The sequence below is a fragment of the Tenrec ecaudatus genome, chromosome 4 (assembly GCF_050624435.1).
Source record: "Tenrec ecaudatus isolate mTenEca1 chromosome 4, mTenEca1.hap1, whole genome shotgun sequence".
Lineage (NCBI taxonomy): Eukaryota > Metazoa > Chordata > Mammalia > Afrosoricida > Tenrecidae > Tenrec > Tenrec ecaudatus.
The window spans coordinates 69,935,427-69,962,938 of NC_134533.1; the positions used below are offsets into that span (position 1 = coordinate 69,935,427).

The window sequence follows — 27,512 nt, forward strand, 5'->3', positions numbered from 1 at the left end:
CCTTTCGGAAACAGATCGCCATGCCTGTCCTCCAAAGCGCCTCCGGGTGTGTTAGAACTGCCAAGCGTTTGCACCGCAGGCACTCGGTCCATCAGCACCTCTTTTTTTGGCTGGCTGGTGAGCTGAAGGTGGGCGAGAAGAGGCTGGGCGCTCCTAGGAGGGGTGACTATCCTAAAAGACCGGAAGTGCAGCCCCGGGATCTCACTCTGCCCTGCCCCAACCGCTCTGTGAGGGCTGCAGGCTCCGTGTGCTCCAGCTGCCTTCTCACTGACAAACGGGTGGGCAGCTACTTATCAGCACCCTCCACCGCCCCCTCCTGCTAGGCTGTCTTCCCTCCCACCTTCCAGCCGGCCCCTCCTCTGTCTGCCTCACCCATTCAGCTCATCTGTCCTTGCCCCCTCAGCAGGGTGCTCCCCAGACAATCCTCTCCCCTTATTCTCCCCCATTCGGCGGCCTCCCCCAACTTGACAACTCTGGTGCCCGGACCCCCAGCCCCTTCCTGAGCTCCAGGTGTTCAGCCACTGGCTGCCTCCTGGTCATCTCCCATGGGGACATCCCTGAGGTCCCTCACTCTCAAATAGTCAACATCCAGCACAGCCCTCAGAATGCCTTGTCTGTATCAAAGGCAGCAGGGCAATTCTTGTCCCCAGGGCTGGAAACTTCAAAGCCTCTTTGTCTCTTCTCTCTCTTCATCTCATGTCAGATCTCTCACAAAGGCCTGTCCATGCCCCTTCTGCAATATTCTCACATCTGCCCTCTCCCTGTACCCTTACCCCACCCCATGTCCCAGCTCCCTTCCTGCTCCCACTCATTTCCTAACCACCTTCAGCAGTTCACCCTCAATCCCACTACTACTCTGCACCTAGGGCCACTTCCTGAGACATCTGACTGGTTGTTCAGAGCCTCAAATCCTAGCCTGGCTCCGGTGGACTCAGGAGAGACAAAGTTCCTCAGCCTGCCCTTTGAAGCCTTTCATGGTCCGACCTGATGGGCAGCTCTCCACGTGTCCCAAGGACACATGCTAGTCCTTTCCTCCTCCTCCTCCTCCTCCTCCTCAGCGGTTTTCAGGCAGCTTCTCTTGCCACACAACTTCTCTTTCCTTGTCTGTCCATCCCACATTTACCCACCCTTCCTAGGCTGCTTCCCACATCCTGCCCCTACCAACAGCAGAGACAGGGGAGACAGGTCACTAGCTTCCAGGCGAGGGACTCAACAGCCTTGGACTACCTCTCCCTTCCCAGAATGTTTCATTAAGTCCCACCACCTCACCCACATCCTAAGCTGACTTGACTTCTTCGATTCGAGGGCAGAAGAGGTGGGGGCAGGGGGATAAGCCCAGGGTCTGGTGGGAGCAATGCTCAGTAGGGGCTGCAGATGGTGTGGGGCGCAGGTGGCTTGGGTGGCTCTCACTGAGGGCAGAGTGTGAGCCAGCCCTGGGCTCCCCAGAGACAGACTGTATAATTGGCGGAACATGGATTTCACGGAGGGCTTGGCTGAACCTCCCCAGGTACCTCCCTCTGGCTGGGCACCAGGATGGGCCCACATCTGAGTCTTAGAGCCAAGGTCCCAGGTGTGAGAGGATTGGAAAGGTGAGGTGCTCAGGAGGCTGCCAGTTGAGGACAATGGCTGGAGGAGTCCCATGTCCTTGGGAAATGCCTGGCGAAGTTCACTGCATTCCCTCGCTGGGCACACAACTTATTACACCATGGTGCGCAAGGCCTTTGCTGATACAAGAATGAAAGGCTACCCTAAATTCCAGGGCATGTCTGAGGACACAGCTCAGGAGGGGGCTGTGGGGACTCCAAACCCAGGGTTGAGAGGTCATGGGTCTGCTTCATGCTCTTCAGTCCACCAGAGCCACCCTACCAGGCTCTGATCCTGGGGGCAGGGGAGGAGGTGGGTGGTGCACACCGCAAGTTCTCGGGAGGAAGACCCATACACACAAGGTGTTTTGTCCTCTGCCCATTCCATGGCTTGTCCCCTGTGGGCAGAGGGTCAGAGTGTGTGCTGATTGGTCCAAGAGAGGTGGTAGTTTGGGATGGGCAGAAAAAAGGGAGACGCCTGAACGGAATTGCTACCCAGGTTGGAGAATCGGAGTCATTGCCGCTAGAACCAATGGTGAGTCCAGTCTCTCATGGTACAGACAGGAAAACGGAGAGCAGAGAGGGCAGAGAGGTGTCCAGGGCACACAGGAGGAATGGACAGGACTGAGCCCAGGACCAGGACGTGTGGCCACTGCCCACCCTCCTCTCCAGTCCCCTCCTCCAGCTGGGGTAGAGGCCTGGCAGAGAAGGCGCGACGCTTTTTTTTTGGCTCCATGTTCTTTCAGGGCAGGGTTTGAGGGCAGGGAGGCGGTCTGAGGTTGGCCCCTGTGGTCTCATCTTCTGGGGAAGATTTTGCTCTTTCCAGCACCCTAGATCTCTCCCTACCCCCACTCCCAGCCCAGCAGCCCCTCCTTGCCCTCAACTTCCCACTCAGCCCTCAAACACCTTCCCCCTTAACTCCAGGCACCTGGTGGGGGGAGGGCAGAGGGGGTGGGACCCAGTGGGATAAGGCAACTGCTATATTTGAATTATTATATAAGTGAGAAGGGTGGCAGCTAAAACGTGACTCCCCTCAAGGTGCAGAGCCGCTGAGACTCAGCTCAGGAGGCAGGGTGCTACTCCCAAATCCCCATCAGCCACCCACCCCCATCCCCTGCCCCAGCTGCAGCCTTGGCCAGTTGACCAGGAGGTTCTGCAGGCCAGACTGCAGGACAGTCCTCCAAGTCTAATGTTGCAAGGGGGTGTGTGGCCCTTTCCAGCTAAAATAATCCCAACTAGTTGGCTGCTAGAAACTCCAACAGCAGATGCAGACTAAGCCCCCGATCTCCCGGTGACCCCTGCACAGTTTGCCATTCATCTCATGAAAGAGGTCTGCCCGGAGAGCCCCAGGCACAAAGACTATGCCACCTCCACTATCTCCTGGCGCGGGCCTCCGTTTCTCCCCCCATGAAATGGAAACACAAAGGGTGTCTTCCTTATCAGGTGCATTATGAGCATCACGTGACTAAGGCAGAGCCCCCCCTCCCCAATCTGTGAATAGGACCATCTGCCTACTCATCATGACCATTCCCAACTCTGATGGGCTTGACGGCCCAGGGGTACTGGCCCAGGGCTTGAATGACCCCCTGGTGACCTGGTGGCAGTGGGGGAGGTCTGAGAAAGCTGAGGTCTGCTGGGAGCACAGTCAGACTGGCTTCGGGACCTGAGTAAACCCCTGCTTCCAGTGACCCTCAGTCTGACTGCACCCTCAGGGTCCCAGCTCTGAAACTGCTGTTGGTGAATTTTGTCCTTCCTTTCTAGGATTAGTGACTTGTGGCACTAAACGCTGGCAGGACGGGGAGGTGGACGTGGTGGTCAGGGCTGGGCATTAGGCACAAGGACCACTGTCTCAAGGCCTCTTGGATGCTCCTCCTATGATGTCCCCCCCTTCCAATCAGGCAGAGGAAGGCTGCACCCACCCCAGCTGTTACCATGACGCTGGTCTCCATGGCGCCAAGCACACAGCTCCCCTATCCCAGGAGGAGGGGGACAGAGGTGACAGGAGCTGAGGGGGCTCAGCCCCCCTTGGCCTAGAGCTCAGTCAATCACAAAGAGGTCGCCATCCTGAGCCCTTGAGGAAGAAGGGAGGGAGAGAGGGTCACAGGAGTGACAAAGAGAGGACTCAGAGGGACTGAGGTGAGGGGAGAGAGATACAGGAGGGCAGAGGGGGCAGAGCTTGGGAGATGACATTGGAGGGGGGGCAGGGAGAATGCCTCCCAGGCTGACAAGTGGTGGGAGGCAGAGTCCAGCCCATGTCTTTGCTCCACTTGGCGGTGGGTGGTGGTGGGAGGACAGAGTGGAGGAGGAGGAGCAGGAGGGAGGGGGAGTGACTTTCCTAGAGAGCTCCTTGTGTGTGGGGGTGTTCCTCCACGTGCCTGCCTGTGTGTGCAGCATGCACTTGCAGGAGCGCGGGCTGAGGTGCACAGCCACCACGTGTTTCTGTGTATGTGTTTGTGCCTGTGTGCGCCTGTGCCGCCGCGTCTCCAGGGTGATAAAGACGGCAGGAGCTGTAACCAGGGCACAGCAAGGGTGGAAATTTCCATGGGCTGCGAGTTGTGTGGGAGAAGGGGCACCACAGAGCTCAGGATGCTGAGGGACCCTGTCCCTGCCAGCTTGTCCCTGGGCCAGTCCCTAGTGGAGTTTGATACCTGGGCCACACATACCCTCCTGCCCCGGGGCAGTACAGGGGACATGGGAGCTCCTCCAGGAGGGAGCCACATGGTGTCATGCTGGAGGAGAGGTTGGGGAGCCCAGAGCAGCTGTACAAGCCCATGCGAGGGGCCTTCAAAGGGATTATGGGGGGAATGAAAAGATGATGAACATTTTCACCCGTTTTTGAAGCCTCCTCCTATTTCCCCAGAGGCTCCCCCGCAGCAGGGTCTGGACGGCTTGGGGTACAGAGCTGACTGAGAAGCTCCCTGTTCTGCAAGCGGAAGCGAGATGGGGTCATGCCTCCGAGTGTGCAGAATCGGTTCTGGGGGGACCTGGACACTAAGCTTCAAACTCCAAAGACTGGTCACTGCATGGCCGCATCCCCATTCCTCAGCTCCAACCACAAGGATAACTCATGCCTGTCCCTGGCTCCCCTCCTGACCAGCAGGTCCCACCAGGGCTGCTTCCCCTCAGCACCCAGGACAGCACTGCACACTGCAGGTGCCCAGTCCCCGTTCTCAAAGGCAAGGACTTCGGTGCCTCGATGTCTCCCCAGCCAGGCTGGGGCCAAGGTTAAGGATGCTTCACGTGAGTTAGCGCATTTCACCCTTTTAGCTCACCAGGAGGTAAGTGCCACTGGCATCTCCAAGGGACAGATGAGCACAGAATCCCTGGGAGCTCAGGCCTGAAACCCACTCAGAGGCAGCCTGGCCATGCTTCTGGAAGGGCAGGGCCTCAGAGACCTTGTGGTGTAGCTCTTCCGTCCCTGAACACTCAGTGTGCAACAATGAACAGCAGCAGAGAACACTATCAGTCTATCCGCCCACTGCTACCAAACTTGCACATGGAGTCACCACCTGCCTGCCCGACACGTCACACTCAGGGCATTTCTGAGACGGCGGGTTGCAGGCAGGGGACTTGGAGGCCACCAGAGTAGAGGGCCGGGAAGGAAGAGCTCAGCTCCAGGTCACCCTCAGGACCTTCTTCCGATCTCTGGGCTAAGGGGCAAGGGGCACTGGAGGCCAGACCCAGGTCTTCAGCGCCCCTGCCCCACCCATGGGTTTCCTGCAGAGTTCAAGGGTCTCCTGAGACCCTCTCAATAGCTACTGAACTCTGCTGCTGGCTTTCAGGGTAGGCAAGAGGGAGAGAGAAGAGACAGACATCCCTCCCACCCCTTCCCCTTTCCCTCCCCAAGGCCTTCCTCTCAGTCCACACCCATCAGTCACCGATCCTTCAGAGAGGCTCTTACCACCCACGTTCTGATGCCTCACGGCCCCCTCCCAGGATTCCTTGTGGGCCCCTGGGATGAAGCCCAGATTTGGGTTGGCCCTTCTACTCCCCTGATATTCAAGGCCCACCCACCCCAAATCATACTCCCCCTCCAGGTGCACCTAGCCAGGCTCCCAGTTTCCACAGGCCAGTGACCAACGCAGGGTGCCTCCTCTCCCAGGAAGCCCCTTCCCCGGCACGGTTACTCCTCCACCCTGAGCAGACCCAGCTCTCCATGCCCCACCTTAGCATGTCCCCACCTGCAGGAAGCCCGTTTGTTTCTAGGGACGTTAGTGCCAAAGACCAGCTAAGTCCTCTGCCCTGCCCCCCTCAGCCAGGTCATCATTGCTGTAACCATTACGGTGGAGACCCCGAAGGGCCCGAGGAAAAGCACATCAAGTGATGACTGCCAAGTGACCTCCCTCCCAGTCCCCTTCCCCAGGGGAGAGAGGAGAGAACACAGTAGGTAGACGCTCTGGCAGGGACTGCAAAGGTGGCGCCCCAGGCTGGGGGGATGAGGCCAGAGGAAGGTCCCTGGCTCTGGGGAGCAATGTGGCCTTGGGGGAGTCGCCTCCCTTCTCCAAGCCTCATTTTCCTTCTTGCTGTTCAAGTGGATTCTGACTCACTGTGGGAAGACAGAGACTTGGGCAAGCAACCACTCTGGGACCTCCCAGTCTGCCCTAGGACCAGACACGGAGCTATGGCCACCCCCTGGTGGCCCAAGGCAGGCACTGCAGCCCGGGTTGTGACACTGACAGCCTGTGGAAAGGAGGCACATTTGAGCCCCACTCCACTGACTGTCGGTGCCCCATGGTGGTCTGATCAAGGGAGAATACCACCCACCCCACTAACCCCAGCAGAACTGCTCAGACACAGAACATCTGGAACAGCCCACCCACGGAGGGGCAGATCCCGGGGCTTGGCTCTGAGCACAGCTAATGACACTCGGCCACAGATTCCATCCTGGCACCCCCTCCCTCCCCAGACAGGAACCTGGAGGCCAGGATTGCAGCACCCCTGGCCCTCCCCACTGGGTCAGACCACGTGTCCCAGGTCATTTGTCCATCCTTTGTACCCTGGGCCCAGAGCCACTGGCCAAGGCCGGGGACAAGCGGTCAGCCTGTCTGCCTGCTGGGCCCTGGAGAGAGGCCAGTAATGAGGCTCCAGGCAGAGGCGGGAATGCAGGGTCTGGCACCTTCCCAGGGAGTCTCGACTCCATCTCTGAACAGCTCATTATCACCCTGCTCGCCAGGGCTGGTCTGCGGGAGCTGGCCAGCCAAGGCCAGGAGAGGACAGCTTCCTGGTACAGGGCAGCGCCCAGTCCTGCTGGAGCACCCAGCCCCAGGGGGACGAGGAGGCCCTCCTTCCTTCCTAACACTGCTCCTGGGAGTCCGTGAGCTCGTGTCTCCAGCAGTGACGGCAGAGGGTCACTGACTAGCAGTCCCCACCCTGGTTGTGGAGCAGGACAAGGTGAGCAAGCAGAGGCCTTCCAGAGAGCAAAGCCTTGGTCCCGGCTTTGGAGCAGGCAGCACTTACAGCTTCCGGGTCTCCCAGCCCCACCTACCCCAAGACACGGAACCCCTGGACCAAAGCACAGGCCTCAGCACCATCGGGTAAAATATACAGATATATTTATATTATCAAAAGGCCCCCAAAGTGGGTTAGGGGCAGTCAGCAGCCTGGGCCCACAGTTAGCCCAGAAGGGAGGCTGATGTCCCTAAAGTCCAGCTCTTGGCACAGTCTGTTGGTGATCCCCCAAGTCCCCTGCCCACCTCACTGTCTGTTGCCCTGGAGTTCATGGCAGGGGCGGCTCCCTTCCAGCAGGGGGCCCCAACAGCCTCCAGCATGTTTTATCCTGGGGTAGGAGGTCCAGCCAGGCTGAGGTCCTGGACAGGGCAGGCCAGGTTCCTCCCTAGGCCGCCCCTGTGGCCTCCATCCACAGCCAGGGTACCAACGGACCGCATGCTTTCAGCAGCTTCCACGTGGGCCCCCTGCTGGCTGATGCGGGGAGGGCGGGCGCAGGGGGAGAGGGCTGTCAGACAGGAAAGCAGGCTTCACAGTAGGGTCCCAGCTCCGGGTGGGGTCGGCTCCTGTGCTCAGACGTTGCGGAGCAGCTGTGGGAGACACAGCACCTGAAGGCTCAGACGGGGGCCTGCACTCACGTCAGCGAGGGTCTCTGGGCCACAAAAGAAAGGAGGGTCCTGGGAACTGTGAACCCAAGGGCCTGTGAATGCCCACTGAGGATCAGGGGAGGGGCTGGAGGGTGCTCAGAGGTACGTTGTGAGGCAGGAGGGTCCCCACCCCACCCCGGCAGGGAGAGGCACTCACGGACAGGGGGTCGGAGGCAAAGGCGGCCACGCTCCGCCGCATCTCATTCTCACTGCCACGCAGGGGGATCAGCGACACGCTACCCAGTCGGACCTCGGGCACCACCCGAGACACACGGGAAGGCTCTGAGGGCCACACCAGGCCATCGTGCTGGGGGCAGGGCAGAGGAGAGGCTGTGCCTGGGCTGAGCTTCAGCACACCTGCCCCCACCTCCCAGAAACGCCTCCAGCCCTGAACTGTAGAGACCCCTCCACCACTGGGATCCCCGTGCCGTGGGAAGCAGCGGTGGGGGAACAGCACGGCGTCCCTGGTATAACTCAGCTGCCAGACTGGCTTGCTCAACAATTCCATCTCCACACCCACCAACAACCCATGGAGAGAGAGCAACACCCTGAAAACCCTTTTGGAGAACTAGGGCTCCCCCATCACCCTGGAGACCCTGGCTCCCCCAAAACTTGAGCATTCAAGAACTTCAATCCAGTGAAGAACTCGGGCCCGGGGTCTGGCACAGTGCTCATTGCGACATTTGTCACGACGTGCCTGTGTGAGCTCTAACCCAGGCCCTTGGCTGGGCTCTGCCCTGGTAGGAAGGCACCGCCACCCACCCTGCTGGGCTGGGGCCTCCTGGCTGCCAAGCTCTGCCTTTCAGCCCGTTCTCCCTCACACGTTCTCTCCAACTGAGCACTCTCACCTAAACCGCCCAAGTCCTCTGCCCTCAGGGTCGGTTCAGTGTCCCCGGCGTGGCTTTCGAGACTCTCCAGTGGTCTGCTCCTGACTCCCTCCACCCTTGCTTTCCCACTCTCAGGGTAGGCCGTCCCTCTGGCTCAGGTGCCCTGTTTTTCACTGACCCCCCATTACCTCTGGGTTCGGTGGAGTCTCCCTTTCCTCCAAAGACTGCCCACTCCCCCCATCGTCGCCCCAGGCAGGGTCCCTGGCTTCCCTGTCACCAAGCACTGTCCCATTAGGCCATGCTCTGGGTCTGCTGCCCTCTCCCAGGACCTGGCTCTGTCTTTCGAATGTTTAGCAGCTCAGGGCTGGGCCAGGGCAGGAGCAGGAAGGGTTTGCTGAGGGAATGAACCAATGACTTAAAAGCCAGCTCAATGACTCCTGGAGAGGACACGGTGGCAGTGTGAATAATGAACCCGCAGGCACCCTCACTGGCTAGGGCAGTCTGTGAGAGCAGGGCCCTGCCCATGCTCACACCCGTGTCACACACCTGCACAAACAGGAAGGTGGCAAACCACTCCCGGAGCTCCATCTGCGTGTCACAGCACAGGTACCTGCAGGGCGGGCCACACGTCTGGATGCTGCAGGCACCTCTGCCCATGCCTCCAGCCCAGGGTCTGGGCAGTGGCGGGAGACCCCTCTCTGGGCACAGGAAACCCATCCTTCCAGCTCAGGGTCTTGTTGGGGGACCAGGTCTTGGCAGTGGCAAGAGGGGACTCTCAGCACAGGAAACCCAGCCCTCCAGTCCAGGGTCTTGGGGGGGGGGGCAGTTCTGGTGGTGGTGGGGGGGGTGTCTCTCTGCTTACCACTGCTGTTTCTCGTGTTTCTCCGTCTCGTGTACCACCGTGAAACCCCAACTGCAGAAGATGGGAGGGAGGGCTCACCTGACCACTCGCCGAGGTCTCCAAGCCCACGGCCCCAAAGACAGGGCCCTGGAGCTGGGCTGGCAGCCCGAGCTGACAACCACCCCTTCTCACAGGCCCCACACCCAAGCCTGCCCTCATCCCATGGGGGCCACCAGTCACGGTGGCTGCTGCGTGGTCAGCGTTGAAAGCTGAGGCTACATGGGTGGGCATCGCTCTCCACCTTTTAAAAACCGACAGCCCCATTCGAAGCAGATGTGCCATGAACTCCCCGTTCTACAGGGGTGGAAACTGAGGCACAGCAAGGTCCCAGAGCCAGTCAGTGACAGGACATGAACCGGGCCAGTGGCTCTCAGTTCCCCGGATGGGCACATGGTGATACACAGCTGGCCAGGCCCACTCCTAGACGCAGAGCCTGGAGGCTGAACGTGCCTCCAGGGGGTTATCATGCTGCTGATCTGGGCACCACCCCCTGGAATCATTGCACCAGGGGATCCCAGCACCCAGAGCCCCAGGCAGGTGCAAGTCCCCATCAGTGCCATATCCAGCATCCGATCCTCACGTCCACCAGCCCCCTTCCCAGTCCGGCTCACCAGGTAGGCGGCCGGAGTTTCTTCTTCACTCCCAGGTAGACTCTGAGGCTGCGGACTGGCCACTCCTTCTCAGGTCGGTGGCTCTGCGGTGGGCAGGGCTCCGGTCAGTCAGGGTGGGCCCCTAGTGGTCCTCCCCTCCCAGCCTGACTGCGCTGCAACACCGGACACTTCCTTGGGGAAGCCTTCTGCAAAGCGCCCCCATTCATAACCCAGCCCCAGCCCTAAATCCGCAGACCTCCCACCCTGGAGGGCACCCCTTCTAGCGGCAGCACCAGACGGCAAACCCGGCAGCGCCTCCCCTGCAAACTGGAATGCACTTGCCCAATCGAGAGCCTCCGGAGCTGCTCGAGGCTCCTTTTGTCCCCAGTTGGTGGGGTCCTAGATCCTCCCTATCCTCCCATCCCCCTGCAGGCTCCGGGTTGACCGTGTGGACACAGGCCCATGGTGGGGTCTGCACTCACTCACTCTTTGGTCCCACAAGAAGGCTAATACCTAACGCTGCAGCACTGTGGCCTCTTGGTAGACCAAAGGGAGAACTTCCCCACTGGTCTAGGTCAGGCAGCGAGAGACCAATGTACCGGGAGGGTCGCCAGGCCACTGATGGTGCTGGCCTCTGACCCTGCCTCGGCATATGAGTCTGGGTTTGAGAGAAGCAGGCTGGCCTGGAGGCAGGGGAATGGGAGCCATGATCCCCATGGAAGGTGTTTGAAGCTGAAGCTACTAATGAGCCTTCCTCCTGCTCCTAGGACAGGTGCTCCAAGCCTTCCCCTGGCCTGGCCCCCTAGGGCTGGCAGGGGGCGAGGACTCACTTACAACCAGAGCTGGGGGTCCAAGACTGAGCCACCTCACCCTCTTCCCCACCAGTGCTCGCTGCCACCCCCAGGCATGGCACCAGGGCAGGAGGTAAGAGCGGGGACAAGGGACCAGCTGGCGGAAGTGGACAGACATTTGGGTATCTCCAAAGGAACAATCAGTCTAGTGGAGACCTGCAGGCTGACAAGGAAGAGGCTGACCTGCAAGCAGGGCAGGGGGCTAGAGTGCCGGGGGACTGGGCCACGATGGGGCAATGGAAACTGTAGCTCTGAAAGAAGTGAGGCCGCTGGCCAGGAAAACCCCAAACTCTGGCCACCCTGAGGCTGACTGGCTATGGAGAACTGGGCTGCAGGTCCAGAGTGACTCAGGCCTCGGGGCTCAAAAACAGCCTTGGGTGTGGAAGGTCCGGAACTAGAAGCAGGGAGTAAAGTGACTCCAGGCTGGAAGACAAGAGGCAGTGGGCGTAAAAGGAATGCAGGCTGCAGTCAATCCCCAAGGGAATTGTGGGAATCGAAGAATTCAAATCAGACAGTGGCTCCTAAGAATTGGAACCAGCAAGCCCCAGCCCTCCACTTCTCGGGGCTTGGGGCAAGTCCGTGATGGGGGAGGGGTTGAGATGAGAGGCTGGAGCCAGAAGGGGGGATTGGAAGGTAAGGGGGTGTATGAGTCAATCTCCTTTTGACCTTGAGGACTTCATTTCTAAGAAGACTGCGAGTGCTCCCAGCATCTCTGAGATCGCAGGCAGAGAGTAAATTTCACCTCTTGATGCCTAAGACCACTATCTGGCCTGAGATGGTCTTAGAATGCACCTTTCCCAGGTGTCTTGGGACCTTTCACAAAGGGAGTCCTAGCCACCACCCTGAGAATTAGGGTTTTTTTTGGGGGGGGGGCACATATTCAGAATTGCTTGGGACCGTTCCAATTTCAAGTATTCTGACCTGATCCTCGCAAACCTAAAAGCACCGGCATCTCTGGTGCCCAAGCAGTCAGAGGAACAAAACAAACAGAACCTTCTTGGAAGCAGGACGGCGAGACTGCCTCGCACGGACTTTGGATGTGTTGTCAGGAGCGGGCCCTGGAGGAGGATGTCATGCTTGGTAAAGTACCAGGGCAGTGAATAAGAGGCAGGCCCCCGACAAGATGGTCTGGCACCGGGCCCCATCCTAGGAGCAATGTGAGCCGGCGCAGGACGGGTCGTGCTCCGTTCAGCTGCACCCAAGGTTGCTGTGGGTCTGAGCCGGCTCAATGGCACTGACAACAAGCAGCAGTCAGAACGGGCTCGGCGGCAGCAAGCCTGGTTTGGAGAAGCAGCCCCAGAAGGAGCCCAAGTGCCATCCTGGGTTCTATGTTGAACTGTTAACTGCAAGGTCAGCAGTTCCAATCTACCAGCCACTCCACGGGCGAAAAGTGAGGCCTTCTCCTCCCTCCCATAGGGGGAAGGCTTCATTCTGTGAGTTGGCATCAACCTGATGGTAGTGAGCTCAAAAATAAACCCAGGGGAGGGAGCCCTGGTGGCCCTGTGGGTTAGGCAGTTCAAACCTACCAGGTTCCCCAAAGGAGAAAGATGAGGCTGTCTGGTGCCATGACGAGTTAAGTCTCGGAAACCTAGGGAAGGCATGCCCTCTGTCCTATAGAATCTGCTTGCTGGTCTGGTTGAATGGGTTTTCCATAGGCCAAGTACACTCCCCAGGGACTTGTGTGGGGCAGACCCAGGTGCTGCTAAGCAGTCTGGGGGTGGGGGTGGGGGCGGGGGATGGGAGGGTGATGGAGAGCATGTTTTGACCCTGTCCTGCCAGCTCTCCTGCTGAGCCCCTGAGTTTCTGGGTTTTGAAGTATACAGAGCTTGGGCTTTAGTGCTAACTCAGGTTCAAATCCCAACCTACTGTCTCCAGATGGCCTTGGGCAAGTCTCTTAAAAAGCCTGTTGGCAAACTTGTAAATGAGGACAATACCCCAAAAGAAGTTCATGGAAAAGTTCCATCTTTTCATTCCATCCTTCCAGAGACTTTTGGAAGGCCCTGGCTTGAGCCAGTGTGCAAAGGGCCTGGCCGCCAGCCTGGCTGACCAGCCCGTTGACTCTGCTTCCCCTGGCTCTTCCTCTGCCTCTCCTCCACACCAGAGGTTAGCAGCTACTGTCCCAGAGATCCCACCATCTGCTCCCTCTGCTCCAACAAGTCGTCCAGCTCTGCTTTGTGGGGCTGGGCACCCCACGGAGCAGCTGGGGAGCTAACGTCCCAGAACTAAGGCGGATGACTGGAGTAGCAGACAGGGTGCCCAGGTCCAGAGTGAGAATGTGATCAGAGGGAAGAAACGAGAGGATAAGTCTTCCTCACAAATAAGAGGCCAGACTGCATTAACAGAGGTATAAGAGGCAGAAGGTGGGAGGTGATGCTCCTTATCCTAACTGTCCTGCTCCACCATGTCCACCATCATGTCCACCTGTCTGTGGCGCTGCAGGGGAAGCTGGGCCACAGACACTGGTAGGGAAGCTGTAGGAACCTGACCACTGCACCTGCAGCCGCGGCGTCCACTGCAGTCTCTGCAGGTGCATCTGTGTTCTTTGCCCAACACACAGCTAGGGCCTTCTCCTAGGAGAAGTCTCCCTCTAGGGGCAGGGCAGCCCCGAAGGAAGAGTGGGTGAGTTCCCTTCCACAGGCGGGGAATGTCCCACAGGCGTCTGTGACCCCACCCCAGCATTCGAGAATCGCATTCTGACAGACCTGGAGCTCTTGCCAAGGCTGGCTAGAGAGTAGCTCCTGAAGCAAAGGGAGACCAGGATCAGGTATCGAACTTAACGAACCTGCGAGCCTCCAGGGCTGTTTCAGAGCCAAGTTCTATGAAAAATTCTAGATCCTTGCACTGGTGGGGACCCTATCTTAGGGACAGGACCCTGGGACAGGGGTGGGGACGACGAGCAGGAGCCAAGGCCCTAGGCCACTGGGTGGGGGCCAGCGGCAACTCACAAGGGGACAGGAAGCCATGCCTGGAGATGGTCGGGTGCCCTGGCCATACCCCACTTGCTCCACCCGGCTCACTTGGACCCCAGGTGGTGTAAGGCAGCTGGCAGCCAACCCACAGCTACTCACAGTCTCAGGGACCCCGCTCCACGGCCTCTGGCTCTGTTTGATAGAGGATCAGGGTTACGGGAGGGGCCCCAGGCCCAGATTGGGACAGGGGATGCAGCAATAAGTGGTGTGATACAACTTACAGATGCCAGGTGTGTTTTGTGTGCATGTGTGCATGGTGTGTGTGGTGTGCATTATGGGTGTGCATGCCAGGATGCAGGCTGGTCTGGGAGGGACCCGGCATGTGGGCAGTGGGTGTGGAATGGGGTTGGGAGGAGCAGACCCAGGAAGGAACAGCAGTCAGACTGGCACCACATAGCATGGTCTTACAGGCACACTGACAAGGCCATCACAAATGAGACAGTGTACAAGAGGGGAAGGGGTTTCAAAAAGTTCAGGGACAAATCCAAGTATCTTTCAAATCCATGTTGGAAAACTTTTGGAAGCTTCTCTGCACGTGTGTGCGGGGGGTGAGAGCATCTGGGTACCAGGACCTCGTGGGTCTTCAGGGCAAAGTACTGCGACCTGGCTCCTTGGGGACACAGCCTGAGGGGCCCTGAGTATCAGTGGGGCTACTTAACTTGCAGCCCAGAGGGGGCAGCTGAGCACATGGGGTGCGGGGGCCGGCCCGGGCAGCATTGGGGCTGCTTACCCGGACCTCCTTGTAGAGCCGCAAGCAGCTGTTGTTGAGGATGAAGTAGCGGTCGTGGAAGCCTCCGGAGGGCAGGCCCAGGCCCAGCAGGCTGCGGTCCTCTCGGAACTTCATCATGCCGTGCTTGGTGTCACCTACGCGGCTGGCTGCGGTGGGGGGCGAGGGGAGTGGAGTGGGCGAGGCTGCACCAGCCCCCCTGCCCCCAACAGAGCCAGCCTGAGATGCACTGCCCCTCCTGCTGCAGCCCCCGTGGCGGTACCACCAGGTCCGGCCCGGCAGACACCTACCCAGGTACAGCAGCATGGCCTCCATGGACGGGTACCTCTTCACCACCAGGTAGCTGTCTGTGCCCAGCCCGTGCAGAATCGGCAGCACCTTCTCCGCAAAGTGCAGGGGCCGCTCTGGGGCGAGGCCAGACCCGCTGTCAGTGGGGGTGCATGGGCTGACCGGCACTGGACCCCACACCCCAGCATGCCCACACCGGCATGTTGATGGCCATCCTTTCCCTGCCTGAGCAGCAACTTCCCATACCCTGGATGCGGCCGACCCTCCATGTGCAGCACAGAGCTCCGGGTCGTCCTTCCCAGCAAGCGGGTGTACTCATGGGTGTAAACAGCACCCCCACCCACAAGGCTACTCAAACGGGAAACGGGAAAGCAGCCCACCTTCCTCTGATCGCACCCCCCCGCCACACACACACACACACACACACACACACACACCTCTCTCTCTCTCAGATCTCTCTCTGCTTGTCTGCCAGTGCAGGGCCACTCTGCCCACAGCACGGCTTCTCTGGCAGCCAAAGTGCTCTCACCCCTTCTTCCCCCACCTCTCCCACCTGCAGAGTCCCAGCCATGCCTCTCTTGCCCCCCCCCCAGTCTTGTAGTGTCTTAAGTGCCCGTGTGGCCTGTATCTGCCTCCACACCCAGCTCTACCCTGTCTCCACCCTTGGTCCCTCTCCCTGAAGGCGGCGCTCATACCCACTCAGCGCGCCTGCCATGCTATCCCCACCACCCAGGTACTCGTCCCATCCTCCTCTCCGTAACCCCAATTCTTCCTTCAGGGCCAGACACTCCACACAAGAGTGAGCAAAAGGAGTGACAGGCCCACCCTCCCATTCCATGCCACCAAGACCACCCTGCACGTGGCATGCACTTGCAACACCCCCAAGCTTCACCACCGTCGCCAGTTCACCACCCCACCTGGTAATACGTTAACCACCTCGCCCTTGTGAGCAAGACCACTCTCCTTGTCGGACCTTCACAGTAGCTCCTCCTGAGCCTTGACTGCCCTCCCTCCCCGGCCCCCCAGTGTCACCACCATCACTCTCAACACCCACCAGCACACCGTCACCGAGATCACAGCCTCCACAGGCATGGCAGCAGCCACCCAACTCCCTCTTCATCACCACCACCGCCACCTCCACGATTATCACTGTCACCCAACCCCAAAGCCAGGGCTCACTCACCTGCCTCTTCCTTCTCGCTGACCTCGAAGCAGGTCCAGTAGTCCTTCTCGCGGATTCCCACGTTCCTGCGGTCCAGGATCTCCATGGTGAGTTCTTCAGCTGTCATGGAGGCAGGAACCTTTGGGGGGGGGGGTGGAGGGGAGAAGGGTGATCAGCCTCACTTCTGCTTTGTGGTCGAGGACCTGCACCCACCTCAGAGTCCCCTACAGTGGTCTGGGTGTCTCTGAGTGGTTCTGACCAGTTGGGTGGGCAGGAGAGGAAAAGGCTCACTCGATACTCTCCTTGGGAGAGAAGCCCGGCTACCCAGCTGCCTGCATGGTGCCTGCCCCTGCCTGACTCCTGCTGATCCCGGGCTTCTAGGTGCCTGGTCCCCACCTTGATGTGCTGCTCCGTCTCGGCTGCCTTCTCCTCCAGGTACACGGTGCAGATGAAGTCACCAGCATGCTGTGGGGAGGCGGGGCTCAGATGGAGGCCTTGGGAGGGGTGCCTGAGACCTCCACACCTGGCCGCATCCCTCACCTGCGTCCCACTGGCAGTGCCCGCCACACGCATCTTCACAATGGCAGTGATCTCCTCCCGCTGCTTCCTCAGCTCCTCCTCGTCCACCTGGGGGCGGCAGGGGAGAGGGGCCCGGGATGGACGGTCACTGCCACACTGGAGCCTCGGTCCGGCCCTCCCCTGTCCCCTGGCTGAGGACGCACACTGAACACCACCACATAGTGGCCGATGAGGTCTTCCACCACACGGCCGGCCTTGTAGTCCTGCCCGTCTGTCTGGAAGAGCGTGGGGCCAAACACAATAGCCAGGTTGTGCGTGTTCATCTGGTTCGTCTCTGAGAAGCACTGGACACTGGACAAGGTAGGGGTAATAGAAGTCACAGGAGTGGTGGGGCCAGGAAAAGGCTTGTCAGAACAGACCGCTAATTGGGATATAAGGGCTATCTTTGGGATCTTGGCTGGAGTCCTGGGGAGGAGCAGGACGAGGTAGTTGGGAGAGGGCCCAGGTACTGCAGCCCTAAGGGAAGGCTCCCCTACTCGCCCACCAGCAGGAAGGAAGTTCTGAGACGGCATTCTTGCTCACCAGTACAGGTGCCCAATGAGGGCCTTCACCGTGGCGCGGTTAACTGAGGGCAGCTGGCCCAGCAGGTCTCGGTACCTAGCCACCTTCTGTTCATCCTCGAGCTCTGGTCAGGGGGAAAAACCCCATCAGGAGGTACCCGTCCTTGCTTGGTGACAGCACCCGACCACCCCTCCAGTCACTTCAGGCCATTCAGCAGGGGCAGCAGCCCTGAGGGGCTTTGGGTGCAGGGTATCAGGACGGGGAACAGAGTAGGGGTGTGGGTGCCGGGCCAGCGGGCCGGCCCGGGGGTCAGGCTGGGGCTGCAGGGCCCACCTGAGGCCTCCAGCCAAGAGAGGCGCTGGGCCCGAGTGAAGAGCCCGTCAGGCAGGTCTCGCAGGAAGCGCTTGAGTGCCGAGGAGACGTCATCCACGTGTTGCTCGCCCTCCTTGAGGCGCACCGAGCGGGCATCCTGTCGCAGGCTCTCCAGGAGCCGCTGGGTCTTCGAGGTCTGCCCACACTTGCGGTAGATACCCTCAGAGGTAAGCCCTGGGGAGAGGTGGGGCTGAGTTTGGGGGCAGGGTCAAATGCAAGGGGGGAAGTGTCTACAGAATTGAGGGGAGTGGAGCTATGCAGTGACTATTTGAGGGGGTCTGGTAGGCGGCTCTGGCACGTGCATGTGTGTTGGTGGGGTCCACTTTGGGGGACAGGGCTCACCACACTGCGTGATGTAGTCTATGCAGCGGTACACGATCACAGGGATGTCTGAGTCCCCTAGCTGTTGCTCCGACAGTGTGTCCCCCGAGCTGGCTGCTGCCTTCTGGATGGCCCCCAGCCAGCCGCTGAAGTCTAGCCGCCGCTCGCCCTGGATGTACAGTGTCCTGGGCCAGGGCAGTGAGTCACCACAGGGTCCGCCCTGTCCCCCCCTTCTCAGACCTGTGGGTTGCCTCCAGCTTCTCAGAGCCCGGGGTGGGAAGGTTGGGGGGGGGTGCTCACCTCCTCCGCTCCACCAGCACCAGCACTTGGTTCTCGTCCCCTTGTACGGCTGTGGAGGAGCACAGTGGGGTGAGACCCAGACTTTGCTGGGGGGGGCCCCACTCTGCGCCCTTGGGAGGCTAAGGGCACACCTACCCCTGGGACCCACCCACCAGCACAGCTTCCCCTTCCCCTCTCCGCTTGAGGGGAACCTGGCTCCTGTTGGCCAGGCTGAGATAGCGTTCAAAGACCCAGAAGGGGGTGCCCTCGAGGGGGGGGTCCTGGGTCCAGGCCCATGCACGCACAGAGCTCTTGCAGCTTGCGCAGCTGCAGCGGCTCCTCCCAGGGTCCCTCGGGGAGGATGGCGCGGAGCTGGGAGCCGGAGAGGGAGAACCAGCCCTCCTGAGTCCACTGCAGGCTCAGGCCAGCTTTGTAGGGTAGGCGGCCAAGCCGGTCAAAGTCTTGGGTCAGCAGCTCCTCAGCCAGAGGGGGCACAAATGCCTGGGGAGAGGGACAGGCAAGGGCCGGGGGTCAAGGAAGAACACAACAGCCCACACTGTGGTATGGCCTGGCCGACTCCTGGGCCTGTGGATAAGGGTCCTCTTCTCTTTTTGGCTTAGAACCCAGGCAGGGGGACCCCACTGCCTCCCCACCCTCAAGGGCTGCGCTCCATCCTCCACAGCCCTCAGATGTGCGTCTCTGCAGCACCTCCCCAGGAGCCATCGGGGAGGCCCCTCTCTGGCCCACCACAGCCTCAAAGACTTTTGCTTGCCCTGTGGCTTCAGCACAAGGTGGCTGCTGTCAGGGCCTCATCTGGGTCTGCCACCAGCCTGGGAGCCACTGAGGGGGGCAGGGGCTGGGACTGGTTTTCCTTAGAGGTCAAACCATCAATAGACCAGAATCGTGAACTGGAGTCACACGCTCTAGTCCCTGGCAGCTCCTCTGCCTGCTCCCCTTGCCTCTTCCTCTGAGGGCAAGACATCCACCCAGAGGGGCCCTTGAGCCACCTTCATTATGAAACCCTTGCCGGGCACCTGCAGGGGTTACGCCCCCAGTTCCTCTGCCCAGAGCTGACCTTTCCCTGCCCTGGGGGCTGTAGACTTCACCAGACCCTTGGCCTGAGAAGCCAAGCCAGTGTCTGCAGAGTCAGATGGGAGATCTGCTCTGCCCCGTGACCAGACAAAACCTCACCCAGACCCTCCCTTCCAGGTCCCCCTACCTGACCTGCTCACTTGAACCCACCTTGGCGATGCACTTGACCCACTCCCGAGCCAGCTCTGCGCTCTCCAGTCCAAAGAGGTACAGCCGCTCTCCCTCTGTGTACACCTCAAAGGTGTGCTGAAAGCTAGAAGGACAAGGCTGGAGCTTAGGCCCACCCTGCCCACCCCAGCTACCCCTACACACCCACCTACCCCATCTCTCCCCTGCCCCGGCAACTTGAGGCAGAGGGAAAGTTCTGGGCTGGGGCAGGTGCAGCCCGTGTACAGATCTAGCTTGCTGTGTGACTCTGGGATGTCCTGGTCCTCTCGGTGTCTGTGTCCCGATTTCCCAGCGGGGATGTGAACCTTTCAGGGACTCTGCCCAGTATGCTCACCCGTGGGTGTCGGCCTGGGGCACGGCCAGGCACACGATCTCGCTGGCCCGAATCTCCCCGTTGGGCGTCACCGCCCGTTCATTCTCGTAGTAGCTGAGGACCCCGTCGCTAAGGACACACCAGCGCCGGCTGAACTCTGAGGAGACCAACAGGAGAGCCACATGAGGCCTCCGATCTCATTGGGAAACCACCTCTGTCTGCAGCCTCCCCGGTCCTCCCCATCCTCCCCTCCTGGACTCTGCAGGTCTCCCCACCTCCACCATCATTGCCCCTGAGACCCAGAGGGACCCAAGACTCCATATTCCCCCCTCCAGAACCCTGTCACAGCTCCCTGTGTCCTGGCATGCCAGGCCTCACCCACCCCAACAGCAGCCACTGACCACTCCTGTCTCCCCAGGCACCCCCCACCCACCCAACCCACCCAGCCTCTCGTCTACACTCTGCTCATCCTTCAAAGCCAACCCCACCCCCCGAGCTGGCCTACCTGCCCCTCTCTGTGCCTTGGCAGCATCACACCCCACCTATACCCCACCTTCTCCCATAATGCCTCTGAGGTGACTGACCAGAGCACCCTGCCCCAGAGGAGAAACGAGCTTGTAGAGGCCACAGCGCTGAGCGTCACATTGGCTCAGAGCTTCCTGGCACCGGATGATAGCGATGACTCAGGCAGTTACACAAATGGCACCGCCAGGGAGGACCATGTAAACCCGTGCAGTGGCCCAGAGGATAACGAGGCAGCAGGGAGAGTGGTGGGGACTCAAGGCTTGCCTCCTGGAACAGGGGGTTTCCTCGGGGTTGCAGTGGGCGATGGCCTCAACACTGTCCCCGGCAGACACTGAGCCCATCTCTGAGGGGGTGTGCCCTGGCCTCAGAGGGCGCTGTGTCCCCAAGCCTTCCCCCAGGCAAGACCCCCTCCTGAGTCCTCTCCCATTCTGCAGACAGTTACCAAGTGCCCACTGCAGTCTGGGGGCTAGGGCTACAGTGGAGACTGGAGGGGCTAAGACCCCAGGAAGGGGCAGAGGGCTAAGATGCATAGGCCTCAGGACACAAAAGCCAGACCAGGGGCGTGAAGAACAAGTGGGGCGGGGGGAGAAGGGAAGGGGCGCTGTTTTGGACAAGGTGGTCAGAGTGATGTCCTAATCCGAGGGAGGGGCTAACTATACAGTCAGGTGGGGAAAAGCATTTGGGACAGAGGAACAGCAAGTACACGGGCCCTGGAGGAAGTGGCCATGGCCTCTCTGAGCAGCGGCAAGGAGGCCAGAGAGCTAAAAGGGCGAGAGACCACAGAAAGTGGGGCAGCAGCTGCCCGGTTTGGCTTCTGCTTGGAGTTGAGGAACACTGGGTGAGGGAGTAGGGGTGCTGCTGGGATCAGGAGGCACAGAGCTTTAAGCTGAGTCCTCAAACTCTCTACCATGCCCAGGCCCAGCCTGGAGTCCACCCCAAGTGCCTGGGCCCTCCCCTCAGTCCCCAGTAGCCCACTGACTAGGCATCTATTGCATCCCACATGGCCCCTGGCTGCACACTGGTTACTAGTTGGTCTGCGATCCACAATGATGGGCAGTTTGAAAGCACCACCACCTCGTCGAGAGAAAGCCTGGGCTTTCTAGTCCTGTAAGCAGGTACAGCTGCAGAAACCCGCCCGGTGTCGCTGTATTTTTTACTGCATCCCAGAGGCAAGACCCTTGGTATCACAGTGCTGGGCTAAGCTCCAGGTCAGCTGTTCCGAGGGACAAAGATGAGGCTGTCTGCTGCTTCCAGAAAGAGTGACAGTCTCAGAAACCTAAGGGTTAGTTCTACTTTGTCCTATAGGGTTGCTGGGAGTCGGATGTGAGGCCTATATCCCGGACACTCTATCCAGGAAGCCTGCCGGGACTGCTGGGGTCTGCAAAGCACCCTCCTGGGTCCATCACCCTGACTAGCCCTGCCTTCTGTGGCCCGGCAGCCATGTCAGCTGTTGTGGGCTGGGGGAGGTCTGGCAGAGCACCCACCTTCCCGAGCCCGGCGGTCCTGCAGGGGCTTGCCGGCAGAAGCAGTCTTATAGAGGAAGCCGCTGTGACTCACGGTGGGCAGGACAATGGAGTAGTGCTTTTCCAGGGGCTTCATTGTGTCCAACCGGGGCACCTCTTAGTGGGGGAGAGGGGGTAGCAGCTGGTCATGCTTGCTTCACACTGCCCACTGAGGCTGCCCCCCAGCCTGGTCAGCTCCCTGACCGGTGCCCTCAGGTGCTCACTCCCCTCTCTATGGGTAGCCCAGCCATTTCTCCAACCGTGGAAGTCCCACCCTCTCCCCAAGGACCAACCCTAGTACTTCCCCTTCTAAGAATCCTCCCAGATTCCCCTTTTGGGGTGCAAGGCCAGGCAAACCCAACAATAATCTCCAGGCAGCCTCCCTCCCCTGGGGCTGCAAAGCCCCAGGAAGCAGCCTGGGTCCAGCCCTCTAGGCGGCCAGGCTAGCTGGGTGGTCTTCGTGCCTCCAGGACACCTGGGTTCTCTCCAGCGCGCCCCACCCACTCATGGCCCCAAGCCTAGCGCCCCAACCGCTGAGCTCCATTCCAGAGGCCAGGCCTGGTTGTGACCAGTGCCCTGAGTTGGGGGAGGCACCAAGTAGGGGTGCAATGGAGTTCCTGAGCTGCCCCAATGGGTCACCCTTACATAGGGAAGCACCGCCCACACCACACACATCCTTGGCACAAGCCTGAAAGCTAAGTCTACCACACCCCAAGGTGCAGGGTGACAGACACAGCTTGGAGACATACAAATGCTAGCACCAGGACCCTGCCCAGCAGCCCAGGCTGCAGGTAGGGAAGGGCCAAATGCACAAGCAGAGACAAGTACGTGTACACAGACACACACACACACACACACACACACACACGGAGATGCACAGATGTACACTGACACCCCACCCCAAGCACAACCATATTCTCATACACTGCTGCACTGGGGACACTCCTGGAGCTGTACTCCACCTTTACAGTAGCATGTTAGCATGTGAATGTGCCCCTTGCTGGTTGCCACCCTCCTGCCCACCCCCACTCCCTGCCGCCTGCTCACCTGAGGTCCTGTTGTTCCGAAGGAATTCCATCTGCAGGGTCTGTCCCGCCTGCTCAGCGAGAGCCAGGGGTGTGGGGGCCTCAGGGTCTCCTGAGAAGCAGCTTACCCCAGCCCCACAGCCCAGGAGCGCCTGGGTCTCCGCCAGGTCTGTGGTGGTGACAGCAGCACACAGGGCCTGGGTGGAGGGGAGAGGAGGGAGGAGGGTCAGTCCAAGCTGGCAGTGAGAGGGTGTGGGAGGGGGGAAGAAGGGGTTACCCAGGTTGGGTGGGGGGGTATCCTCAGGAGAAAAGACTAATAAAAGCAGAGGAGGAAGGGAGAGACCAAGGTGGGAAGGGTATCCGGAGTTGTCCCAGAGGCTGGGGTCCCAGCTACCCAGGGCCTCACCCGGCCCCCAGAGAGAGCTGTGCCCAAACTCCTTCAGCAGTTTGCAGGGGCAGGGGCAGAGGCAGGGACAGGGGCTCTGTATTTAACTCCGCCCACATTTAGATTCCTCACTGCCTACCCAGCCCTCTCCACCAATGGGAGCCGCCGCCCCTCCTGGCTGGCAGGCCAAACTGGGCTGGGCCTGGCCAGGGGCTGGATGCCTGGGTCCCCCCAGGAGGTGGGGCCTGGCTCCCCACTGGGTTTCTAGCTGGAAGCAGCCGGGCAGGGGCGGGGCGGGGTGGGGTTGCAGGGGGGCGGGGCTGCAGGCCAACCAGAGGTCAAAAGTGGCATCCTCCTGCCTCCTTCATAAAACGCTGTCATATCAGGGCCCCCAGGTTTGGCTCCTGGCCTGTCAGGGCCTGGGGGCCCCGTTCACAGGGCCTCCTTGTCAGGGGGGTGGGGTGGGGGTGGGTCTGAGCAGCCCAGCTGTTTTTCATGAGCCTGACAGGAAATAGCATCCCCATTGAGTTCACTCCTTTTGGCAGGCCTCAGAAGGAGCCGGACAGGGTGCGGGAGACAGAGGAATCAGGGAGGACAGGGAGGGGTGGGGGCAGAGGGAGGCAGACAGACGCCCAGCGGTCAGGCCTGGATCTTCCCTGCTTTGCGACCTCTGCTCTCTGAGCCTTGGTTTCCCCTTAGGCTAACTCAGCCCTCTGAGCCAAAGTGATGGCCTGGCTCTGGAACAGAAGCGGGCTCCCAGCCAGGGTCCTCAGGGGATTCTGACAGTCTCGGGACCAAGGGGGCTGTCCCTGGGGGTCCCAGAGGCACAAGCGCTGACCTTGTCCAGCTCCTCCTGGTTGCCAAAGAGCGGGTGGTAGCGGCGGTACTTGCCCTCGCGATACTTGGCCTCCAGGTGGTGCCGCCGGGCAGCAGGGGTGCTGCTGGGCTGCAGGGCCTCACTGGGGGGCACGTTGGCTGCCCAGAAGTGGTTCCCGGCACCATTGCCCAGCTGCAAGAAGAGCTGTGGGGGCAGGGGCGGGGGCGGGGAGAGGTTAGCAGGCGCAGCCTGGGGCTGAAGACCCATACCAGGCAAAGTCTTGTGTCCTGAGGGTGCTGGGCAAGGGGCTGGGAGAGCCAGGCCATTGGCCCACTTTCCCAATGGGAAAGCTGAGGAACAGCCTGGCCTGGTGTGGCCCTGGGCTCAGTGCCCGGACAAAAGACAGACAGTCTGACAGGTGGCCGGCCCAGGCCTGGCGCTGGATTCAGGATAGGAGGGGACCTTACTGTTGTCCCACCCAGTTCCACATCTGGAACACTGTATTCCTGAGGCCATCACAGCTGGAGGGGGGGTGGTTGACAGCTAGTAGGGTGGGAAGAGGGATTTTGGAAATATCTCTTGTCCCTGGCATTCCTCCCTAGAAGGGGTGGAGGCAGGTTCTGGGAGAGCTCAGGGGTCTAGTGGCCCATCATTTGAGGAACTAGCTTATTTATTCATGGCACGACCATATTCGGCCCGCCTTGTCCTGCCTCTCCATCAGCCCTGTGCAGGGTGCTGAGGGAACAGCAGGGAACAAAGGAGGCTCGTCATTGGCTCTCCCTGGACCTCAATCTGTAATGTAAACTGCAAACTGGGGGGTTCGAACTGTAGGCCAATTACCACTCAGAAAGCCCCTAGCCCTTCTGTGCCAAGCAGAGGGGGGACCTGGGAAATGGGTGTGATGGCAGCCTGGAGGGGCCACTGCACTTGCCGATGCCAGAACCCCGAGTCCCCAGGCACAAATGTGCAGGTGTGTGGATCTCAAAAGGCACATGCTCAAATCCACCTGTGAGTGCACCTGAAATGAACAGTGCTGGGTCCTGGGAGTTGGGGTGGGGGGTAGCAGACCAGCCAGGCGGTGGGACGGAAAAGGGCAGGGTTCTGTGGTTTGTCCGGATTGCCGGGCAATCGCGGGCAAAGGGCCGCCCTGCCAGGCCCTCAGTGTCCACATCTGTGCAAGAGGGCGAGAGTCGGCCTCCATCAGGAGGAGCCAGCACAGGCTTGTCACAAAGGGCCCAACAAGGGGTCATTTGGTGCTCCCACAAGTTCAAGACAAAAATTGCGTAAGGCGACAATGGGGTTTTCCCACCAACTTTTGGAAGCCCCAGTACAGTCTCTGTGACACGTCCTCTTTCCAAGCAACCCTTTAAACACATAAAATCATGCTTTGCTTACAGGCCCTTGTTTGCTAATTGGCCTTTCCAAAATCCCCGCCCACTAGCTGAGTCCTCCAAAGTCTTTTCCAGCTGGGGGTGGGGTGAACCGGGGGGGATTAGGGGGGTAGGTGGCATGGAGGAACCTGGTAGCCGCTGAGCAGGGCAGACCCCCCTGCCCAGTGCAGGCAGCAAGGGAGGGGGGCACCCCACCTCAATGAGTGTTTCCGTCCACACCTTCCTGTCCATCTTCAGACTCCGCACCTTGGAGATGCCAGCACCCAGGCCCCGGTGCTCCCCTGCAGACAGAGGGCCAGACGAGAGTCATCCTGGGCTGTCTGCCCTTGGCACCCACCCCAGAGCCCACCCAGAGACGGAGCCTGCAGTTCCATCTTTGTCCCTCTGCTACGGAATCCAGCATGCACTTCTGCTCACTGGTCGCAGCATGCAGACAGCGTGGCCCAAGGGTTCTGAACATTGGCCATTGCTGTCCCGCCCCAGGCCTGTCCCTCACCCAGGAGAGCAGGGGCCTCCTGCCACCCAACACTGGCCCATCCCCACCTCCCCCACCCCAGTCAGTGGCCCCTTGGTGGGTGTCGGACTCGGCTCCACCTACTTTCCTTCTCACTCCCCCACCCCCACACCACTGCCTGTCACCCAGACCTTACACTGTAGAACAGGGGTCCTCAAACTATGGCCCTTAGGCCACATGCGGCCCGCCGAGGACATTTATCCGGCCCGCTGGGTGTTTTTGCCCCCACTGCCTGTCCTGCTTAGTAGCCAACTTGTACAGTGTACATAGGAATTTGTTCATAGTTTTTTTTTAAACTATAGTCCAGCCCTCCAACGGTCTGAGGGACAGTGAACTGGCCCTGTTTAAAAAGTCTGAGGACCCCTGCTGTAGACCCTACATGTCTCTCGAATGCTGGTCATCCCCTTCCCTAGGCCAGGTGTCCCCCCCCTACTCCCCTCCTCTCTCCTGGTTTCCCATCCCACCCCTTCCAACTCAGCTTCCGCCCACCAGCCAGAGTCTGTCCCAGAGCCTGACCTCCGCTCCCCGCTCCCCACTGCTGAAAGGCCGTTGGTTCCCAACCCCCATCTTCGGATGAATCTCAACAGGCAAGCCTGATATACAGGCTCATGTATCTGCCAGGTGAGCTCAAACAAGCCACGCTCCCCGTGCCTCAGATTCCCCCCATGAGGTGAGGGAGCTGCCTCCTTACTGCTGCAGCGGTAAGGACTCAGGAGGAAAGGCTCGGCAAACAGGAGGGACTTCTGACAACTGCCAGCCGCCATCCTCCACACACACCCCCGTCCCCCTGTGCCCCCCTGTCCTGCACCCCTACACACAAACCTGCGCAACGCTTGCAGATGACGACGCAGAGGTTGATGGAGGCCCAGTCCGGCTGGGCGGCCCCGCAGTCGGCACAGAGCCTGTTGGGGGCCGCGGCCCAGACACGCTCGGCCACCTCCGAGGTGGACAGGGCCTCAGCGACGGCTCCCTGCATGGCCTCCAGCCACTGCTCCTTTTCCAGCTCCGATTCGGCCGAGAAGCTGGGTGCACAGAACAGGGGCCGGGTAGGAAAAGGCTCCCAGGGGCTTGGGGGGTGGGCATACAAGCATGAAGTGGGGTGCTGCAGCGAGGCACGAGGGGCTCATGGCCAGCACAAGGAGGCATCCAGGGGCCTGGGGCAAAGGCCAGCAATGGTCCCTCAAGGGTGGGACCTGAGAGGGGTGTGGGGCTGGGGGCCCCCAAGGCACACTGATCCAGTCAGGGAGCAGAGACGGCTGCTAGGAAGGAGCACTGTCTGCACCAAGGCTGGATGGTGAGAAGGACTCACAAACGAAGAAGTCAGAGGGAGGTGTGGGCAGAGGGGACGGCATGTGAAACGGGCAGGGTGGCCGCCATGACTGAAGAGCCTCAGCAGAGTCCATGGGCCCAGGCCACAAGGGCAGAGGGGCAGGAGGGGAACATGGAGACCAGGGATGTGACGGAGGCTGGGTGAGGTTGGAGCCGGACCTGCCCAGGGCTGAGTGGGAGGCAAGACCCCTTGTGAGCGGGCCAGGGCCTGGGCAGGAAGTTGAAGGTGAGAGATCTACCAAGCTGTTAGGCAGGCGGGTCTCGTGTGCAGAAGGAAAAGCCAGCTGGAGCAGAGACCCGGACTAAGGGCCTGGAGAGGGCGGCGGCACAGCCGTGGTTAACTGAGCAGTTACTATGCACCCTCAGTCAGCAGCTTTACAGAGATAACCATGTTCCAGCTTCACAGAGA

The 27,512-nt window shown here is 60.3% G+C and overlaps 1 protein-coding gene across 8 annotated transcripts in view; it reads right to left on the minus strand.

Annotated features, from left to right (window-relative positions):
- Positions 1–7,118: 7,118 nt before the first annotated feature.
- The window catches only part of ARAP1 (ArfGAP with RhoGAP domain, ankyrin repeat and PH domain 1), a 60,371-nt gene continuing 39,977 nt past the window's right edge, over positions 7,119–27,512 (minus strand). For 4 of the 8 annotated variants that reach the window (XM_075546228.1, XM_075546225.1, XM_075546234.1 and 1 more), the window contains 24 exons: positions 26,597–26,796; positions 25,456–25,541; positions 23,891–24,073; positions 22,690–22,864; positions 21,625–21,759; positions 19,637–19,772; positions 19,285–19,387; positions 18,348–18,543; positions 18,064–18,112; positions 17,785–17,948; positions 17,404–17,616; positions 17,092–17,194; positions 16,713–16,860; positions 16,531–16,617; positions 16,387–16,455; positions 16,012–16,129; positions 14,831–14,944; positions 14,544–14,689; positions 13,913–13,945; positions 10,015–10,097; positions 9,365–9,415; positions 9,049–9,112; positions 7,833–7,982; positions 7,119–7,680 (listed from right to left, as the gene is read on the minus strand). In XM_075546228.1, the coding sequence (XP_075402343.1) occupies positions 7,663–7,680; positions 7,833–7,982; positions 9,049–9,112; positions 9,365–9,415; positions 10,015–10,097; positions 13,913–13,945; positions 14,544–14,689; positions 14,831–14,944; positions 16,012–16,129; positions 16,387–16,455; positions 16,531–16,617; positions 16,713–16,860; positions 17,092–17,194; positions 17,404–17,616; positions 17,785–17,948; positions 18,064–18,112; positions 18,348–18,543; positions 19,285–19,387; positions 19,637–19,772; positions 21,625–21,759; positions 22,690–22,864; positions 23,891–24,073; positions 25,456–25,541; positions 26,597–26,796 (2,824 nt within the window). In that variant the 3' untranslated portion in view covers positions 7,119–7,662. The remainder of the gene's footprint in view (positions 7,681–7,832; positions 7,983–9,048; positions 9,113–9,364; positions 9,416–10,014; positions 10,098–13,912; positions 13,946–14,543; positions 14,690–14,830; positions 14,945–16,011; positions 16,130–16,386; positions 16,456–16,530; positions 16,618–16,712; positions 16,861–17,091; positions 17,195–17,403; positions 17,617–17,784; positions 17,949–18,063; positions 18,113–18,347; positions 18,544–19,284; positions 19,388–19,636; positions 19,773–21,624; positions 21,760–22,689; positions 22,865–23,890; positions 24,074–25,455; positions 25,542–26,596; positions 26,797–27,512) is intronic. The other 4 variants (XM_075546226.1, XM_075546231.1, XM_075546230.1 and 1 more) reach the window with 4 other exon arrangements.